This window comes from Sciurus vulgaris (genome assembly GCF_902686455.1).
Source record: "Sciurus vulgaris genome assembly, chromosome: 7".
Classification (NCBI taxonomy): domain Eukaryota; kingdom Metazoa; phylum Chordata; class Mammalia; order Rodentia; family Sciuridae; genus Sciurus; species Sciurus vulgaris.
The window spans coordinates 33,887,466-33,908,765 of NC_136467.1; the positions used below are offsets into that span (position 1 = coordinate 33,887,466).

At 36.6% G+C, this 21,300-nt stretch overlaps 2 protein-coding genes across 3 annotated transcripts in view; one reads left to right on the plus strand and one right to left on the minus strand.

Annotated features, from left to right (window-relative positions):
• MED23 (mediator complex subunit 23) overlaps nucleotides 1–5,654 on the plus strand; it is a 44,837-nt gene extending 39,183 nt beyond the window's left edge. For both annotated transcript variants that reach the window (XM_079148162.1, XM_079148163.1), the window contains 5 exons: nucleotides 362–434; nucleotides 1,358–1,572; nucleotides 2,360–2,480; nucleotides 3,184–3,315; nucleotides 4,795–5,654. In XM_079148162.1, coding sequence (XP_079004288.1) covers nucleotides 362–434; nucleotides 1,358–1,572; nucleotides 2,360–2,480; nucleotides 3,184–3,315; nucleotides 4,795–4,962 — 709 coding nt within the window. In that variant the 3' untranslated portion in view covers nucleotides 4,963–5,654. The remainder of the gene's footprint in view (nucleotides 1–361; nucleotides 435–1,357; nucleotides 1,573–2,359; nucleotides 2,481–3,183; nucleotides 3,316–4,794) is intronic.
• Nucleotides 5,655–7,584: 1,930 nt separating this feature from the next.
• ARG1 (arginase 1) lies at nucleotides 7,585–19,188 on the minus strand. Its single transcript, XM_079148213.1, has 8 exons — nucleotides 19,033–19,188; nucleotides 15,132–15,204; nucleotides 12,753–12,927; nucleotides 10,711–10,870; nucleotides 9,190–9,284; nucleotides 8,754–8,858; nucleotides 8,414–8,550; nucleotides 7,585–8,169 (listed from the first exon to the last, which is right to left on the minus strand). The coding sequence occupies exons 1-8, from the start codon at nucleotides 19,087–19,089 to the stop codon at nucleotides 8,000–8,002; spliced, it is 972 nt and encodes a 323-aa protein (XP_079004339.1). The 5' UTR covers nucleotides 19,090–19,188; the 3' UTR covers nucleotides 7,585–7,999.
• Nucleotides 19,189–21,300: the final 2,112 nt, after the last annotated feature.

The window sequence follows — 21,300 nt, forward strand, 5'->3', positions numbered from 1 at the left end:
CGTAGCATGCTTGAGGCCCTGGGTTTGATTCCCAGCAAAAAGAAAAGGGGGGGAAAAATTCTTTGAAAGATCAGCATAAAGTAGGGGATAAAGATTAAAAAATATATAAATAAAATGAAATAGTATTTTCACCCAACAATTATTATTAAAGGATACAACCAAAATAAAAGCAAGAAAGAAAAGAAAAGCCATATGGCTTTTGTGTATATTAAATTTTTATTCATTAATAAAATCCATTGTTTATTTGGCATGAATCCGTTGCTAATCTCTGAATTATATTATATCTTCAAAATGAGATCTGTTTTCAACCATATAAAATGGCTTTGTAATTTCCCATTTGTATTTTTTCATCTACTTGCAGTCAGCCCTTGGTACCAAGAGAGAACATTACAGCTTGGATGAATGCAATTGGTTTGATCATCACTGCCCTACCAGTGAGTTAATAATAGTAATTTATATTTAGTAATGAAATATAGCTAGGATGAGTTTATGCAAGGACATGATGTAAATTATTGTTTTGTATTTTTTAGTCTTTATATTTAAAGTCTATAGTGACTTTATTATTTTTTCTTTCTTTTTGTGCATCAAATGAAAATGTGCCTTAACAAATTTCTGCATCTTCTGGTACCGCCTTATCTATCCAACCTTAGTTTTTACATTAGAATCTGATCTGCTTCGACCATTTAACATGTTAGGTATCTAGAGCCTTTCTTTCATGCAAATAATGCTGATAGAAACAGACATGTTTTAAATCTTCTGATAGTGAATAAGACATTACGCCAATACTCTCCCTTCCATAACCTTCTCTAACATCCATTTAGTCTTTGCTAGTTTAGGGCCTCCTCCTCTGACTTTTCCAGCTCCTATGAAGTCTCCCTTCTCTGACCTCCACTTGTATCCAGTCAGCATCATGTAATTTTCTGTTGGTTCTTTTGAATAATGTTGTCTAACATGGTGCTCCATAAACTTGTTTGATTATGCAGCTCTGTGAATCATTTTTTTCCTTATAACATCTTCAAAATGAATAAATTTATTTCTGAATTTTATACATGTACTGGTGTTATCTGTATAGTAACTATTGGTAAAGTCCTTGTACTATATGGTAAATGTCTGGTATTAAATAATCTGGGCAAACACATGTGGAGCCTTCTATCTGAAGACATTTCTTCCTCAGCTTACTATTAACTTAATTTGACCAGTTATAGAGCCACTCAGCTGCATTTCAAAATTTCTGTTGTATGAAAATAAGTGGGATAAGTAGAAAATCGTAAAGGATTAGAAAGGAAGAGTATTATAGGCTTTGGGATCAAATGCTGGGTAAGTGGTATTTTTCACCCACTTTCCTCTGATTTTAAAGGAACCATATTGGATTGTCCTTCATGATCGAATTGTGAGTGTTATCAGCAGTCGCAGCTTGACGTCAGAAACAGAGTGGGTTGGTTATCCATTCCGTCTGTTTGACTTCACTGCTTGTCATCAGTCCTACTCTGAGATGAGCTGTAGCTACACATTAGCTCTAGCACACGCTGTGTGGCACCATTCTAGCATTGGGCAGCTTTCTCTCATTCCAAAGTAAGTGTTACGATTTCTGAAACAAATTTGCCTTTTGTTTTTCTTTTCTTTAAATTCTCATTTACAGATGAGAATAATTTGCAAAGTTAGTGTTTTAACTAAGTAGAGTCCCTGGTTCATCAGAAAGCTTCCTTTATTTCAGAATTATTTTTTAAAATTGACTCGTTTGTGCAAAAGTAATAATCTGGTATCTAGTTTTCCACTATGATTTCAGGAGGCTTAGTCAAATGCATGTTGTTTCCAGACTGTATCCCAGGAATTGCCTTTTGAATTGAAAGACTGATATCAGCCTATTTTCTGGTTATTTTTCTTGACCTTAAAATTGATATTAATCAGATTCAAATTTCTTTTGTGTTTTTTTTTTTTTGTTTTCTTTGGTTTTTTTTTTGTTTGTTTGTTTGTTTTTTTGCAGTGCTGGGAATTGAACCCAAGGCCTATACTTGCAAGGCAAGCACTCTACCAACTGAGCTATATACCCAGCAGATTCAAATTTCTTGCGAACAGCATTTACATGAGATTAATCATTTTCTTTCAAATAATTTACCTTTGTCAGTCAATAGTTGTATTGATAAGAATAACTTTTAAATCTGAAGTAATTTATTTCAATAAACAATGAAAGTAAGAGCTAGTGAGAAATGTGAGATTAGTTAGAAATACAGTTATCAAATTTAGAAGGACCTTTTTTAAAAAATTATGTTTTGTAAATACCTTTACTACTTTTGTAAATACTGTATTAATAGAATTTAAAGATTTCAATTCATAAGAGAGATTCATCTTCAACTTATAGGTTTCTCACTGAAGTACTGCTTCCTATAGTGAAGACTGAATTCCAGTTACTTTATGTATACCATCTTGTAGGACCATTTTTACAAAGATTTCAGCAGGAGAGAACTCGATGTATGATAGAGGTAAAATATAATCTGTTGTAATTGTAAAAGGATCTATTTAAGTTTCTTTACTAGTGTTTTCAAACTGCCAGTCACAATCATTAGTGGTAAAGTCAGTTTAGTAGAATCTAAAAGGAGTTTTAGGAGAACTCAGTGTGTCTATAATGAGTTCGATGTGAGATATGTTCACTTAGAGATGCAAGAAGAAATACCTCATCATCAAGGTTGAGATGAAAGTTAAGGATGTGGAAGTACATTTGAGAATTTATAGTGCAGAGAAGTTAATTATAATCTTGGAAATGAATTAAGTCAGTCACTTCTAATATGTTGTAGAGAAAAGAAAATGAGCCAGGAATAGAATCTTAAAAGCATGAAATTCTAAATAAAACTAAGAAGATGTAATTCTAAGAATCCTGGAATGCAGTTACCCCAGAAATTAAAGAGATGGTACCTAGAAAGGGAATCATTTATCTCTTAATTTTAAGAGAAATGACTTAATTTGTGCAGAGAAATTTTAGTTAAGGAGTATACTACTGCACTGTGGATTTCATTGTAAATGCAGGCTGCATCGTATTTCCTGTGTGCATAGAGGTACATAACTGTGACGCTTCCTCAACAAACATGCCATCCCACTTGATGGCGTTGTAACAGAGTCCAGTTGTATCATGCTGGGTTATTTAACTATGTTGGCCATTTAAATAATTTCACATTATTTGTTGAATAGATTGGTGTGGCATTTTATGACATGCTGCTGAATGTAGACCAGTGTAGCACCCATTTAAATTACATGGATCCCATCTGTGACTTCCTGTATCATATGAAATACATGTTTACTGGTGACAGTGTGAAAGAACAAGTAAGTTAAATTTACGTGTTTTTTAATGATACTTGCCTTAGAAAACTTAAGCATATGATGAGTATTTTTGTTTGTGGTTTATTTTTTTAAGGTTGGAACCTTGATATAAAATGTTTCAAGGCTACAGGGGGTATTCTAGATATGGTAGTAAAGGAGTAAAGGCAATACATGTTATAATTTCTTACACTTTTACTCCTTGATATTTACAATAGAATATCTGAAAAGGGGATTAATAATAGTCTCACTAGGGAGAAACAGTGTAGTATGGCAAACAGACCAGAGAGGTATTGTGTTTGATTAAATTGCAAAATGAATAGAAGACTAAAGCCAGGATGGTCAAGAGACTAACTCATGAAATGTATTCAAAGAATGTGAGAATGCTTACCCTGAAGAAAAACATCCTAAGAAATTATACATGTCCTCACTATTTGGTGGATTTTCATATGGAATAAGTATTAGCTTTGCTGTGTGTGACAAAAAAGAGCATAAGAGTTCTGGTGAAGTCAAAAAGATGCACTTTCTGGCTCAGCATATGAAGAGGCACTTCTGATGTGGCTAAAAGCCTAAAAGACCTCCTTGGATCATAACCAACTCTCCTATGTGTGAGAAGTGGAATATGGGCTGTTTTAGAGGGGAAGAGGTGGGGCTGACAAGTAAAGTCCATCCACCTTCCCAATATTTGAATGTTACATCTTACTATAATGGACAAGAAGGAAAATTGCTGCATAATCATGTGAATCCAAAGTCTAAGGCTAGGAACTGAGGTTAGGAAAACATTGACTCCTTTATGTTTCAGCAAGAATGTCAAAAAGAATTCACATCTCCCATGGAAGAAAGAATATGTGTCTCTGTGCCTACTTTTGTTAAAACACAGAACATAGAAAGAACCAATAAAGAAATGCTCTTTTAAAAATGAATAAATAAAGTATTCTTTGTATTTGAACCTAAGAAACTTCGACACAAGGAATACAAAAAAGAAAAATTACCAGCAGACTGGTATTTCCTCCTTATAAAGTCAAGGACCGTTTGAGTAAAGCTAAGAAAACAGTAAAACTACTTAATATATATTTCTTAAATATTTTAAAGTAAGAGTAGACCTAATATTTTTTAGTTTGAGTTCTAAGTAAAAATCAAACAAAATTAGCTTTATAAAGTTGCAGATATGAATTATTCAAAGAACTTTAAAATATAATTATTCTTGATGCGTCTATGAAGATGGCACTTTAAAAGGATTATCAAGTTGTCACATGTATAAAATTTCCAGTATAAACTGCTAGCTTTTGTTAGTGGGATGACAGTGTAACTAGATAAGTGGAAAAATGTTTTCATAAATGTACATATGTGTTTTTGTTAAAACACACAGCATATACTGAAACTTCTGGTCCAAGTTTATTGTTTCAGAATGTATGTAAATCACTTCTTTAAATGTGGAAAGTTGAAGTCTGATTCAAGTTTTTTTTAATGGTTTTTATTTCTTAGGTAGAGAAGATTATCTGTAATTTAAAACCAGCTTTAAAACTTCGTCTTCGATTCATCACACACATTAGCAAGATGGAACCAGCTGCAGTGCCTCCACAAGCCATAAATAGTGGATCTCCGGCACCACAGTCTAATCAGGTGTCAGCATCCTTACCTGTAACTCAGTGAAGTTTGAGTTACTGTGTATAACTCTTGGAAAGTGATTCAAATCTGTTCAGTCTGAATGTGATCATGCTAAAGTGATATGGTAGAAGCAGCAGAGATGTTCATATTTTTTCTTTTGATTCAAATGGTGAATCTCTTGATACCTTATAATTCCCATCTCCTTGTCTATATTTTTGTCTCTAAGAGATCAAGTAAGCTACCTATTGTTCATATTTATAACAATTAATAAGAGCTCCCTAGGAACATAGATGTATCTGTGATCAAATGACTTTTGCTGGGCGTTCTCAGTCTTTCCTATTTTAGCCATTGTTTTTATTTTTATGTTTTATTATTGTATATTCAGTCTTGAAGTACTTTGCTTTAAAGACACAACACATGTAAAATAGTCATTACAAATCCTTTTATACATAAATACCCTTTGGTGATTCTTCAGGATAAGTGCTTTTATCAAATAAAAGACTCTGGGTTTCATTGCATTGCAGAAGCAAACAAAATTTCATATTCTTTTTTTTTTTTTAAGGCTTGAAATTTTTATTGTAAATTTCCAAGTAAATAAGTCTAATGTTTCTATCGAGGTAGATGGGCAATTTATGCCTTTGCTTTGAACTTAACCGAATGAAATGAGTTGGAAGCCATGTAAGAAAATAACATCTGAAAATGCATACATTTAAATAAAATTATGCTTAAATGGGTGATTCTCCAATGTCTGTTTGTAAAAATCAGTTGCTTTTGCATGTTGATACTCTAACCTGGCAGATGATATGGATCTTTGAATTTTTATAATTTCAAGTTTTTAAATATTTGTATTTTTAAATGTACATTTTGGGGTTTTTTAGATTTTTGAAAGACATTGTTAATTTTGGGGGGAATATGGATTGTGAAAAATTTGAAAACTAGTAAAGTCTATTGTATGAATATACTGTATGATTTCTTCAGTGACCTAAATTTGAATGAATGTCTGCCAGTCTTTTTGTGGTGTTCTATACTAGTTGGTGACCAACATTATCATAGGAATTAAGAGTTACTGACTGATTTAAAAAAAGAATTAGTTAATTGAACCAACTATAATTCAAGTTCTTATTTCCAAATACATTCCTCCTAGACCCTCATTTTTTTCAGTTAATATTATTGTAAACACTCAATCTTTATTTGCCATACAAGTTCAGCTTAAAATTTATATAATGGCATACTTAGTTTTTGTAGACTTAATATTAAAGTTCACCAGAAGTTTTATGCTATAGATGATTCCAAATATTAATTTTAATATAGTCTCAGTAAATTCTTGCTGACTTGGGGATTATATTGCTTTGCTTTGAAATCCTTGGTTAAGAATAATTGTGACCCTGGTATTATACAACAGAATAAAGGAAGTGAAAGTCAGTATTATCACTTTCTCAAAGACATGTCCATTCCAATTTGTTACTAAAAATTTATGTTTTCCTCACTGGCTTAAAAAAGTAGGAATATGATTTTACTTGAATAGACTTTTAGAGTTGCTAATCAGAGACATCAATAGAAAGTAGAAACTTTATTTGGGTTTAAAATATAGCTGAAGGAAAAAAATGCCTTTATTTTCATTATTTCCCTTTTTTTTAATTAGTAACTTTGTCCAATAGACCTTTCTGCAGTGAGGAAATGTTCATACCTATGCTATCCAGTATAGAATTTATTAATAGCTGTATTTGGCTGTTGAACATTTGAATGTGGAACCGTTTTAAATTCTATTAAGCTTTAATCAAATTAACCACCTGTGGCTACTGTATTGGACAATGTACACTAATGGCACATCATAATTACTCTTACCTAAAAATAATTCAATAAAATGTTTATATTACAAACACCATAGAGGCAATAACTAGGTTTCAAATCCTGAGTTTACATGTAAAAAAATCAGATGGTAGAGACTCTTAACATAACTGTTAGAATAACACAATAGAAGTTCTTCCATGGAAACTGCTTCATGAGTTTCCTTGGGTTCCTGTATGCTTTGGGGAAAGGAGGAAGAGATGTTTATTGTCATTTGCTTTTTCTTCTTTCCTATGTATGTGCCATTGCCAAGGTACATTTTCAGGATGTTTAAGGATTTTAGCTAGTGATATATACTATAATTGCAATGAGTAAAGGGTGGGACATTTTGTAGCCACAGATAATTTTACGTGAAATTCTAATTTGAATTAGGGGATATTGGAAATAAAAAAAGCAGTTTGATTTCTCTGGCTCCTGTAACCATTTAGGGGAGTATCTTCTCCTTTCCTTGCAACCTGAATAGCAACTAAGCTTACAGTATCAACCAATATCATATTTAAGGTTTAGTAAAAGTTAAATAGGGTCATCTAATGTTAATGAACTTAAGAGATTGCCAAGCCCATGATTATCTGTTTTACAGATGAAGAAACCAGAGCCAGAGTTTTAATAGCTTCACCAAGGTCTGACAATGTTTTGGAGATGTTGATTTCACTGACTTTTAAAAATACAGCAGTTTTAAATAGGATGTGTGTGTGTGTGTGTGTATGCATATATATACAGGTGTATACATATGTGTATATATGTATGTGTATATATATAGGTATATATATATATGCATAGGTGTGTGTGTGTGTGTATCTGGAAACATGTAGACAACAGTTTTATTATAAAGAGTTTATTACAAAAATTACATCTTTTGACCCATATGGACACATGGCTACCTTTCCAGGTTGGGTAGCTCTGTCTCCTGATATCAAAGAGTTTCACTCTGTGGAGAGCTTGTACTGGTGTATGTTTATTTTTGATGCCAGCATATTATTTGGAAATTAAAGTATGCCTCTGTCTAAAGTTGTCTTTTGCTAAAATGGAAAATACAAGCTTTTTAATTTTACAAAAGTTTGAATTTCCAAATCTTGTATTTAACACCAAGCAGGAATTTGTAGAATTCATACTAATTGGAAGATGTTTTCTCAAAGAATAGATTTTTGGAAGGATAACTGTAGGCTTAAGTGTATTATTAGATTTGCTAAATGTTATTTATTAGCTCTGTGATTTTTATATCTTGTTTTTACACCTACTTAGGTGGGTTAAGGTAGTTAATTGTTGGCTTATGATTACCCTCCCGAGCAACTCCAAAACAAGCTAAGGTTATTGCTACTGCTGTGTTCACTGTTCGAGTTACTTCTTCTGGTGTCTTCCCCAGAGATGGGTTTACTTCCATTATATCTAGTCCCGAGAGTAGCCCTACAATAACAAAACAAAACATGAATAATGTAATTTATAAAAATTGTTATTTTAAAATCAGCATTACCCAACTTCAAAATTTACCCAGTACAAAGAGGTAATGACCAACAATTCTTTAGTTATTGCATCATGTGATGGGCATTCTGGAAAGCGTCAAATAGGGCCTGGTTTTCAGATCAGGGAGCATGAACACATACTAGCCAAGTGTACACTTACTTCTTTATTGCCTCAGGTTTTTACCTACCTGTCTTGTAAATTTCTTCTGTGATGTACAGACCTTCTCTGTAGGACAGACCTCCCATGACAGGTGTGCCAGTAGCAGGTGTGAGAGCAGGGTCCAGTCCATCAACATCAAAACTCAGATGAATTGGCCTTTTCTTTCTTTTAAGAAGTAGGAAAGGATTTCATTTAAAGTTGCTGGTTTAATATTTATTAGAAAACTACAGTTCTTATTCTGCTCTACAAAAAGTAACAACCCAAAGGTTTTATGATTTTATTTAAAGACTTCATTGATAACTTATATCAGTTAGTATCATTAGCAGGTCTTTATGTCATGCATACACAGGCACACAAGTGCATCATACCTTCCCAGTAGATAGCTGAGTGTTTCTTCCATCACCTTGCCAATTCCCAGCTTATCCACTTCAGTCATTGAAAAGTATTTAATACCCAGAGTTTTCAAAATGTAGCTATCAAAGAAGAGATATTAAGATAATCTACAATTAATAAAGCTGACTCAATTCCCTCCTCTTTCATGGTTAAAAAAAATCACTGTGGTAAAGTGTGTATAAAATATTTAAGTTCTGTGACCTGCATGCATATAGTTTTATTTGATTTTTAACAGCAAGTCAAGATATAAATTGCCTGAATACATACATGTGTGTACAAATTTATATAGAAACATGTATATATGTGTATATACACATATAGTGGCTTGCTCTTTAAAACAATTTTCAGGGAATAAAACATCTAGCACACACACATAAAATAAAGACAAATCACATCAAGGAATAAACTTACTGTTCCCCTGGGTCCACATCTCTCAAGCCAATATACACAATATCCTTGGCAGATATGCAGGGAGTCACCCAGGAGAATCCTGGTACATCAGGGATCTAAAGTGGCAATGTTTCCATTTAGTTAAATGTGTTTCTCTCGAGTAGACCCTACAGGTAACGTTAAGGACAGTTGTTGGATTGCATGTATCTTAATGTTTAGCATATAAACTTAGAGGAAATTATTTTTAAGATAATTAAAGGGAATGCCAGCCTTGCCATGTGGCTCAGATGAACCCTGAACACAGCATTTCCCTGTTCTGTGCCCCAAGTCTGCTAGGTCCTGCTTTCTCAAGACTCTAAAGAAATGAGTGTCCTTTCTTTACTTTGGTAGCTTCCTTCTCTTTCTCAGTAAAGATTAAGTCCTCTGGATTAAATCTAGAGTGGCTGAGGGGAATGTTGGACAAACCCTTTGTTGCTCTTCATATCATAATATGATGACAGATACCCACTTAGTCCTGGATCCAAGCTTGGATGTTAACTTGACATTTTGCAAATTTATAAACACATGTATTGGTCCTCAGTTAAAAAAAAAATTGTTACTTCTGAGCATTTAACAGTAGGAGGTTTGAATCCTCTTGAATCATCATTTGGACAAGTATTATCAATAAAGATATTGATACACTACAACGTATCAATAAAAATTGTGAGCCACATGTTAAATCTCAATCTACAATTGTAAATCTTCTGGAAAAGAAGGTGCTTCTCACAGTCAGTGTGAAATCATAAATCATTGTAATCTGCATTAAAATCTTTTTCTGAAAAGGGTCTATGATGTACAGGGGAACACTTCATAAGCAGGAGCGCCTGTGTGACGTGTGGTGGGAAGAGGCAGGAAGCAGGAGACTGAGTTCTGGTCCTTGCCTCACCATATGCTGTCAATGTGTGACCTCTCCGAACCTCTTCTAACTTGTTTATAAAGGATTCTTCCCTGCCCCACCTATGAAAAGGGGTAGTTTAAGAATTCAGAGAGTGGGTGTATAGTTGGTTTTCTGCATCTGAATTCCACCAAACAGGAATTGAAAATGTAGGTAAGCCTATGATGGTTCGGATTGTACTGAACACGTACAGACTTTTCTTTCATTATCACCTAAACAAGACAGTATAACATCTACTTAATAACATTTATATTGTATTAGGTATGTTAAGTAATCTAGAGCTGATTTAAAATAGATGGGAGATGTGCATAGGTTATATGCAAACACTATGCCATTTTGTTTAAGGGACTTGAGCATTCAAAGGTTTTGGTATCTGCTAGGGGTCCTGGAACCAATGCCCCATAGATCAGAGAGACAATTGTCTATGGAGTCAGTTTGCAAACTATCAAGTAAGGTGAAAGTGGAGAGCCTTTTCCCTGTTATCGACCAATCTTTTGCTTGTTTGCTTAGAGAAAATGGTTTTGCAATTTTACCAAGTATAAGATGGTTTAAGATGCTTCCTACTTGCCAAGACTATTTGTTTGTAACAGTACCAACCAGTCTTTTACCTTTCCTTTCAGTTCCTTTAGGAGGAAAGACACAGGTTGTCCATGCAAGTTCCCAGATGTGGTTGTCAGTGGAGTGTTGATATCTGTGTGAGCATCCACCCAGATGACTCCGAGGTCAGGGTGGACCCTGGCATGGCCAGAGATGCTTCCAATTGCCAAACTTTGGAAGAAAAGAAAGTTTGTGTGAACATTAAGTTTTCAACGTAATTTCATACACACATCATTTCCTTAGCTCACTTAATCTGCCAGCTAGGTTTTAAGTGCAAGTAGCTATTTCTGACAGATTTTACATTAGAGATGCCAATTAAACAATTATAAAAATAGAGGAGAAGGTATAACTTAATACTTACAAACAAGTTAAACTGCTGTCATTACTAAAATGTTTTTAAATCGTCTTGTAATAAAATTGCATTATACAGCTTAACCAAAAAAAAATACATATAAATATTCATCAAAACAGTAACCACATGATTCCTTAGCATGAGGTGCTGTTCAATTCTTAGAGTTAAATCTGACTCCTTTTCTGAACTCTCCTCTCTTGGAAGATACTTAATTCTCTGAAGTGAATTATGACAAAGTCAGTTTTTCTTAAAACTCAGCTCCTTCATAATTGGAAACCATCACTCAATTCTTTCATCCACTAGTCTGGTTCTCTCACTCTATTTCATGCTCAGAGCCTCTGCTTGCTCCTGCTACACATTTGATGTCCCACTCTTGACCGAGTTCAGGACCATCAAAGTCCATCCCAAGTACTCCAAACTCCAAACATTTGTCAGAATGGAAGATCTAAGTGGCGTCTTGTACAAAAGTTAAAAGATTTTGATTCACTATACAATGCCTGGAATTCTCCCACTTGTGAGCATTTAAGTATCATTCAGAGAATCCAGAAGTTATCAGATTTTCAAAGCAAGAGCAATCGCGCCTGATGTCCAGGTTGAGGTTTATTTTTTTAGTTTCCTGACTCTGGGCTACTTGTTGCTCTTAAAATTTCCATTTACAAATTTTTCCACTTAAAAAAAAAAAAAGTAAGCCCCATTCTCTCAATTATGTCTTTGTTAGAGAAGCCCTGGTTAACAATTGGGCTTTACAACAGGAAGTTGAGGGTTGTGAATTCATTGACTTTCTCATCAAAAGTCCAAGAATATGTCTACTTTTTGAAGTCATCAGACCTATTCTGGTAATAACATCCTTGAGAGCAAACATTTAAAAAGCTCCATGCACAAAAATAATTTTCATACATTATAACAGTGAAAATTTGAAATCAACCTTCCAACACTATGGATATATATGGATATAATTGCTTGCTGAAAAATTATACATCAATAAAGAATGATACTTGTGATATTTCTGTGCATACTATGAAGAAACAAGGAAATTTGTACAGTAGATTAAGAACAGAAGATAAACGATTTTATTGCTAAATGAAATCATCATGTATAAGGGAAAAAGATATCATGAAGGAAGCATATTGGATTTTCAATTCTGATCGAATTGGCTGTTAAGGAAGTATTATTACCACTGTGTGAAGAAATATTATTACCACTGTGTGTACGTGTGTGTGTATGCATGTACATGTGCACTTTCAAAAATAATCTATACTTTTATAAGTAAAAGTATACATATTTATATACTTTTATGAAAGTACATGTGCACTTTCAAAAATAATCTATACTTTTATAAGTAAAAGTATACATATTTATATACTTTTATGAAAGTATAAAAAATATATTACTTTTACAATGAAAAGCTCATTCTTTTAAAAATTTTTAACCTAAATGAATTATATGTATTATAAGTAATCAAGAAAAATTAGCTGACCACAAGTGTTCCCTTATTTAGAAATAGAAGCCTGTGCTATTTGGCTAAAATCCACTCATATCTATTTCCTGTGAGACTTTGCAAGTTTGGCTAAGTCTATGTTTCTATAATAAAGTAGTAACCTATACAAAATTGTTTTTAAGGCAGAAAATAGAGTATCAAATATCGGTCAGTGCTTTTGCCGCCTGTGCCCGACACCCAGGGGGACAGCCACTGCACAAGACCTGTGGTCTCCACCCAGCACCAGGCTGATTCTGGCGTTCTTCTGCACCTCTGCCACCACACCTGCCAGTTGCTCGTTGGCTTTTCCCACAGACTTTGGATTCTTCACAATTTGAAAGGGAATGTCGCTAGGGACATCGGCAAAGGGCAGGTCCCCATAGTCTTTCACATCACACTCTGCAATTAAAAGTTTCCAGTTACTAAATAAAAACAGATTGCAAATCAGTTTTGTAAGTTTACAAATGTATGAAATAAGTCATTTTTTGAATGTGTAAGCAAAGTCCTAAAAGATAGTGAATGTGGTGAAGGTGGAAATCATGTACACTTTTGCCTGACATTGTCCTGTTAGCATCACCACCTCACCCTGGCACCAGCTGTATGCCCAGCCGTCAATGAGCACTTCTTCAAGCAATCCAGTTAGAGCAGACACTAAAAGAACAGTAAGAGCTTTCTGGTTTGGACCTAGCAGGAGGCATCACTGTCTTTACCACTGTCCCTGTTGCTCTCTGCTTCTGTACTTTCTACCTTACTGTAATAAGCATACTTTGTTTTTGTAATCAAGAAGCAGTTAAAGCACCCCAAAGAGAATACATTTTCTAAATTTTCTAAATTTTCTGACTCTGTGTTAATGATTATTCAGATTGAGGTTTGTTTTTTCTTTCAGGAATCTTGTCTTTTGATCATTTGCCATTCTGAAAATTCACACTCAACAATTTTTTCCACTTAATAAAAAGTTGAGCCCCAGTCTCTCAGTGGTAGCTCTGTTACAGAGGTCCTGGTAACAGTGGCTTTAAAAGAGGAAACTGAGGTTTCCAATCCAAACTGTCACCTACTGAAGCCGCTCAGCTTTATCCTCAGTCCTCTGTACCTGGCTCCTGATGGTGCTGTCAGAATCAAATATGAATCTCAAGCTTCAGCAACTTCAGTCACTGTTTTTAGTGGGAAAAAAAAAAAAATTGTAGGTAACCCAAAGTCCTTGAGGATCTGAATGTGCCTCCTAAAACTAGAAAGCTTCCTGTAAAACTGTGAGCCGGGATCAGTTCATCCATTTTCATTGTATTTATTACATCTGGGTGTTAGTGATTCAGTAACACTTCAAGAGGTACCGTTTGAGAGAAGATGTGACCAAATTATGCTTGTTAACCAAGATCATTTACCCACGCTTTCTATTCTCACCTCCTTCCTTCCTTCCTTCCTTCCTTCCTTCCTTCCTTCCTTCCTTCCTTCCTTCCTTCCTTCCTTCCTTCCTTCCTTCATAGCTTTATGTGCTATAATTCTTACTCACTAAAATTCACTTATTTTTAATTGTACAGGTTGATGAGTTTTGGATCTATCTATGATCTATAACCACCACCACAATTAATATATAGAACATTTCCATTCCTTTATTCCTGCCCCCACCCCCAGGAATTGCTGATTTACTTTCTTTTGCTCTACTTTTGTCTTTCTAGAATTTCACCTCAATATAATCATACAGTATCTGGTCTTTTGTGTCTGGTCTCTTTCACATGACATGCTGTTTTCTGAGATGTACCAACGTTGCTGTCTGTCATTGGCCTGATACTTCATATAGATAAGGATCATCTCACTGGGTGGATGTACCACTTTTATCCATCTGCCAGGCAATGGCCTTTTGTCATTTCCATTTTGGGATTGTTATAAACATTCCTGCTACACATTGAAGTACAAGTGTTTGTGAGGAAGTACATTTTCGCTTCTCTTGGGCAAATATGTAGAACTGCTGGGTCAAAAGGTAAATGAATGTTTATTTAAGAAACTGTCCAACTGCTTTCCAAAGTGGCTGTATCATTTTGCATTCCTAGCAGAAATAAATGAAGCTTCCAGTTGTTCCATGACATCACTAACATTTCATCAGGGTTTTAAAAATGTAAAGATAGCGTATACTTAAGCCTATACTTGAGAAAACATATAATTTTGCATTTGTATACTTACACATACAAATGTGTGTGTGCACACATACCCACTATGTGAAAACTTGGTGCTACTATTACTATTATTACTGTTTCATTTTATTTCCTTTCACAAACAGGGATCCTCATCTCGTAGAGTCTCTTGGTTTTCATTTAATTTCCCCAGCTCCCATAGCATCCTCCCCAAACCCTGTTCTTGCCACTAAGGTTCTTTTGTACAGCACTTTGACTGGGAAGGCAAAATATCTGAGTGAGAAGTTCCACCAACAATGCTGACTGAGCACTCTTCCCAAGCCCTGCTTCTCTGGTACTATGTGGCTGTAAAGGTGTGTGGTTCCTGCTGCTGTTGTGTGATATAAACATCTTTCCAAACACATTCTGTTTTCTCAGGAGTCTGTTATTTTCACTGGGGAGGAGATGGGGAAGATCATCTTTCAACTTAAAAGTTACCTTGTTCTTTAAGTTTCTCCAGCAGACCAGCATTTCTCAATACTGTAGGGCCTTTTTCCACCCCACCTCGTGGCTGAACAATTAAAAAATAAAGCACTTCAGTCATGATCATGAGCACCCAATGCCCACATCACTTTTAATTATTTGAATCCTATCTATTTTTGAGCTCCTATAGAGACAGGAACTTGAATTCTCTCATTTAATCTTCACATCAAGGTAGTCTGAATTACCCCAAAGCCAGATAGGAGGACCCAGAATCACATCACGAAGATTATGAGGTTTTCCTGCTGAATCACAGATAATGAGTGGCAGAGCCTCCATTCATATCCTGGTTTCAAGATTCCAATGCCTGCAACCCCTCTTCCCATCACACCATGTTGTCCACACAGCACAAATCACCCTGATAGATGGAGACAGACTAACAAAAAGGAAAGCCTCCTGTTTTTGAGTCACTCATAAACCAATAGAAAATGTGGATGCTTAATCCCAGTTACACAGGTGGTTGCTTCAACACAGATACTGGATGTCATAGTAACAAAAACACAATACTCCTTTCTCTGCCAGAGGCAGGATGGGTCAGTAAAGGCTCCATGACCAGGTAATCTTTGAACCAAGTCTTGCAACGTAAGTAGGTGGTCAGGAAAACATGACAGGGCAATAGTTTGGGCAAAGGCATCAGAAGAGAAAGAACATGGACCTGCCTGCATGCAGGTCCCCATAGCAGTACCTAGGGACTTTGGGGGTAGTAAACGCAGGCAAGGGAGAAATCTCCAGCTGGGAGCTGAAATCACAAAGACCAGCCCAGAAATTTCAAGTTCTGACCTGTCTAAACAGTCACAAGGAAAACACCCATGCCACACCTGGAAGTTTGACAGTCCCCTCCTTTCCAGCAAGTCCGTCTCAGGTCTCTACCGAGAGAGGTCCAAAGAAATCATTCTTTTCTGTATCCTTCTGGTTTTAATTTCCAATAGGACTTTTAGATATATCAAGTTATTTCTTTTTGTCAGATGAGAAGATGTACCAAAAGAGACATGTGTTTATTCCTAGGATTGGGGTTGTGGCCCCAATGTAAGCAAATATTTCTTCCTCAAATGACAGAGGCCTGTCCTGGGTGCCAGGCAAATATTCAGTGTCAAATTCCTGTCCCTGGCACACACTCTTCCTGACACATTTTGTTCCTTTATTTCAATCCTTTTTTAATTTAATTTTTTTGTATTTTATTTTTGACTGACATATAGTATTTGCATATATTTACAAGGTACAGGGTGATGATGTCTTGATTCCTGTGTACATTGGGTAGTGATCAACTCCAGGTAATTAGCATATCCATCACCTTCAACTTTTATTATTTCACTAGAAAGAGCACATTTAAAATCTCTTCTGAGATACGTAGTGCATTACTGTTTTCTTCACTTACCCTGCTGTGCCTTAGAGTACAGTAAGTTTTTCCTCCTGATTAATGCAACATGGAACCACCTGCAACCTGTACCCCCTGACAAATTCCTCCCCATCTATCCATCAAGGAGATGGAATTTCTCCCTCTCTAACTCCCAGTAAGGTACTCCTTGGTTGGTGTTCTGTCTTTAGTTTCATGTTTCTGTCTCTCCTCCCTTGCTCAATTTCAGTTTAAACTTCTTTTACATTTGTAGCCCTACATGTTGTCGTGTAGGTTTGACAAACAGTAGATGGTCAAAACAAACAAAACTTTTTCCCCCTTTCCCTTTCCAACATTAGAACAAATTTCATCTACCTTAGTTGATGCTGTATTTTTTGTAAGACTGTCATTAAACTTCTCGGAGTGACATCTTCTAGCCTTTGTTCTTATGTGTTTGCTCCAAGCTGCTTCTCATGATTAGTCTCTGCCTCTTGCTTGGTTTGTCTGTCCACTTTGGAAACTGCTTTTTCAGTTCTGCTGCCTTTTTAAATGGAACCTAGTCCTTAACTGACCACAAGTATCAGATCTGCTATGGAGTTCAGCTCTCTCAAGAGACATCAGTGCAGGTCAGGGGCACAGGATTTGAAGAAATCAAGCAGTCCTGTCTGGAATCACATAGTCAAGGCTGTGTGACCTTGAACACATTACCACATGCCTCTGAATCTTAGGTAACTGCAAGATAAAAATATTACCTACCTCATTGCTTCCTCACTGCCTTGCAAGGGGTGAGGCAGGGAAAGGACATCGTTCTCACACGTCACCCTCTATCATCTGCCCTCTAGTCTTCCTGTCTGTCAACTTTTATCCCTTTTAACTAGGGACAAATGCCTATATGTTGGTCACCCACCCTCCCCACCTCTCTGTTGAATGGCTTAGTTAGAAAAATCTCTCTCCATCCTTACAACCATGAGACAGTAAGTTTCATATTTTAATGGGAGGAGAGCTGTGGGGGAAGAAGAATTACTGAGAATGGAAAATGCATCCAGTGGCCCTTTGATACTCTGTCCCTCAGAGGGGACATCGTTGTCCCCAGAGGGGCTCTCATTGCCAGGGTTAGGCTTCTGCAGAGTCTCCAGGGCCAGAACATGTTTGGTCCCCTTCCCTCCCTCCTTTCCTTCCTTCCTTCCATTTACTTCCCTTCTCTCCCTTCCTTTTTTTTTTTTTTAAATGTGTTTTTGCTCTTTTTAGTCATACATGACCGTAGAATGTATTTTGACATATCATACATCCATGGAGTACGGCTTCCCATTCTTGTGGTTGTACATCGGGTGGAATTTCTCCCCCCTCCTTTTTTTTTTTTTTTTTTTCTTTTTTTTTCCAGTTCTTGCTGTTACAAACTGTTTGAAGAATAGTTGAGCATAGTGTGGATTTTAAAAGACACCATGCCAGCAGGATGTCCCTGCACTCTGGGAGGCCTCTTTGGAGGGTTTCCAGGGCAAAGGAGCAGTATTTACAGATAGTCCAAATGCAGTTTGGGCCTCCAACCTCTGACCTTTCCCAGTTTGTTTTGCAGTAAAAAGTCAGAGTGCACATCAAGACTTCAAAATTAGAAGGGGTGACATTCTTCCTAAATTTTTAGAAACTGGGAGAAAGAGTCCATTAAAAAAACAAAAAAAAACCAACCTTTGGAATTTCAAATCACATATTGTCCTATTTGGTTTGATTTTTTAAGTTTTCTCTTTAAGCCCAGACCACGTTGAAGTCTAGGAAGGCATCTTGTCATCTCATTATAATTACCAAGATGAATGTGTCCAGACAGGGAAAAAGGACCGTCAATTTAAATATGGCTGATGTGTGTTGGTTCACACTTAGACGGCTGTCAAGACAATCTGGAAGTTTCATAAACCCTTAGTCCTGACGGTGTTGCCAACTTGCAGTATTTTTTTTTCCACTCAGAGAGATACATGAGAGAGTCTACCAGCCCATGGACTAACAGTTTTGAAGAATCATTAAACAATAAGATAATAGGAATTATTGACAAAGTCGCATAAAACAGTAACATTTAGTTTATCCAAATTAAAACAAATCTGAAGATCACCACCGATTAAGTTTTTCTAGGCATGAATTGCATAATCAAACAAATGAGTCTTCTTAAATTCCCCTTCCCTTCTGTATACTCAAGAGACATCACAAACACCAAAAGCAACAAAAGCTAAAGGAGACTCTGCACTGCAGAAATAGTCCATTTCATTACAACTAAAATATTTTTTGGTTCAACACCAGTAAATATGTAAACATTCAGTTTCAAGCAACATTGACTCTGACCGAGATTGGGAGCCACGAGAGTAAGTGAGTTTGAGACCGTAATTATGCAATGTCTCGAAATGGTGAGAGGATTTTAAAAGGTGCTGTCCTTGCCCAGATTGTGCAGGAAAATGTAACTAACTGGAAAGTGACACCTTACATTTTTTAAAGTCCCAAATTTCCAGTAAAGTGCAGTTATTCAAAGCCAGGCCTTGTACTCACCTGTCCCTTTGAGAAAGGGGCTCCGATCACCCCTATGGATTTTGACTTGGAGCTCATGGTACTTGAAATGTCACCTTGCAGCGCCAGTATTCTCCAGTCAGTTGCCACCCTCTGCAACCCTTGAAGACAAAGGGCACATCTTTTTTGCCACTTATAATTGGGTTGAATGTGTTTACCTTTATTCTAATGAGGACACCTGGCTCCACCTACTGAGCAGAAAGACAGAGTCAACAGAAAGTCTCATACATTGTTCAAACCAGGAATAACCCTAATTGTTCTGAGGTCAGGTCTCTAATTAAGTGAGCATTATTCAAGTTCCTTGTTCTTGCCTTTGTTAAAAAGCCAGCCGGATGACATTAATCTTTCTTTAGGCAATTGACAAATCCGTGTGGTTTCATAATTGTGTAAGTAACTATGTCTATGACTGGACAAACCTGTAATGGTACCCCCTCCTCCACCAAAGAATCTTAATTAAGCTTCTCCAGAGACCCTCACCATAATTGTTCTTATTAAGAAAATATCAGCAAAAATGTCTGCAAAGAACCCAATGTGGTAAGGACTTTCTATTTTCTGTTGCTGTTTTGCAAAAGCTAAGTTTGGTCGAGGTCTTGATGATGTTATGTCTGCTTTTGTGGTAAAATTTGTAAAAACCTCTGACTAATCTTAAAAAATGGGACAAAAAGCACTTTCTGTGAACTCAAAAAATATAATACTGTTATATAGACTCCTACAAAAATGTAAACCTCCAGTCCCTCTTCCCACTGGGTATAAAGTCCAAAGAATTTTACAGACAAAACCAAAACAAATATCAAAATCAGCACCAAATGCAGAACCAGAAGAAGGTCTGGATGGAAGGATTACACCACCTGGGGACTAAGTTGAGACTAAACCAATGTGCCTACCACCATCTAGAGGGCCACTGGAAAAATGAATGCCCCAGCTGAAGGAAGACAACTGGGCTGTTGCTATTCCTTACCACGATAAAAGAGGCCAAGTCATTCAAGATTGATACCAGCCCTACAAATGTGTCCCCAGTGAGGCTCAGTGTTGCAGACACCCCTGTGATGCCCCTGAGAAATATTCTGTGGGACTGGCGGCCATGGACAATTATGATAAGGACTACTGGGTTCCATCTTTTGGGTCCCCAGGAGCCTATGGTCCAATTGTTTATAGAGGGCCAACCTATGGACCTTATGGTGGACACTGGGGCCCACATTCTGTGGTGACCCAACCTGTGGGCCCACTTTGAAAGAAATAGACCACAACTGTGGGAGCCACTGGCTACAGAGGTCTTCACCATTTCCTGTTGCCCCGCTGTTATAATTTAGCAGGCATGAAGTGGTCCATGAGTTCCTGTACATGCCAGATGGCCTAGTGCCATTGATGGGAAAGCTTTGAGTCCAGATAATATGTGATGCAAAAGGCCAGGCAGTCCTATCATCGGGAAAACATAAAGCAAGGATTTTAACCTTTATAATTCCCCCAGAAAGAGGAGTGGTGCCTCTTCAACCTAGTAGAGACCCCACAACAGGGACCAGAGCTCCCTTTTCAAGTACCAAGAGTATGGGCAGAGGACAATCCACCTGGACTAGCCCAGAACATTCCACCAGTGGCGGTGTAATTAAAACTGGGAGCCATACCGGTATGCCTGAAACAATACCATATTCTTCATAAGACAGAACTTGGAATTCAGAAACATTTGGACAGACTCTTACAATATGGAATTCTCAGGCCTTGCCAAGCACCATGGAATACACCTCTTTTACCTGTCCAGAAATTGGAGACTGATGATTACCAGCCAGTTCAAGATTTATGTGTAGTAAATCAAGCCACGATCACCTCACATCCTGTGGTCCCCTATCCATACACTCTCCTAAGTCTGCTTCCAACTGAGGCAGCCTATTTCATGCCTGGACCTTAAAGATGCCTTATTCAGCATTGGACTGGCTTTAGAATCAGCCACTTTTTGTCTTCCAATGGAAAGACTCCAACAGGAGCAAAGGCCAATTGACCTGGACTATGCTATCACAAGGTTTCAAAAAAACTCACCAACAGTCTTCAGTACCGTGCTGGCTTTCTATTTGACAGCCTTTCCTACATAACAATATGGATGCTGGCCTCCGATGTGGATATAAATTGCTCCAATATGTAGATATCTGTTGTTGGCTAGAGCAACCCAAAAAGACTACATGAAGGACAAGGGGACAATTGGTTCTCACTCTCCTATGTGAAACTGGCTACAAAAGGTTCAAAGAAGAAAGTCCAAAT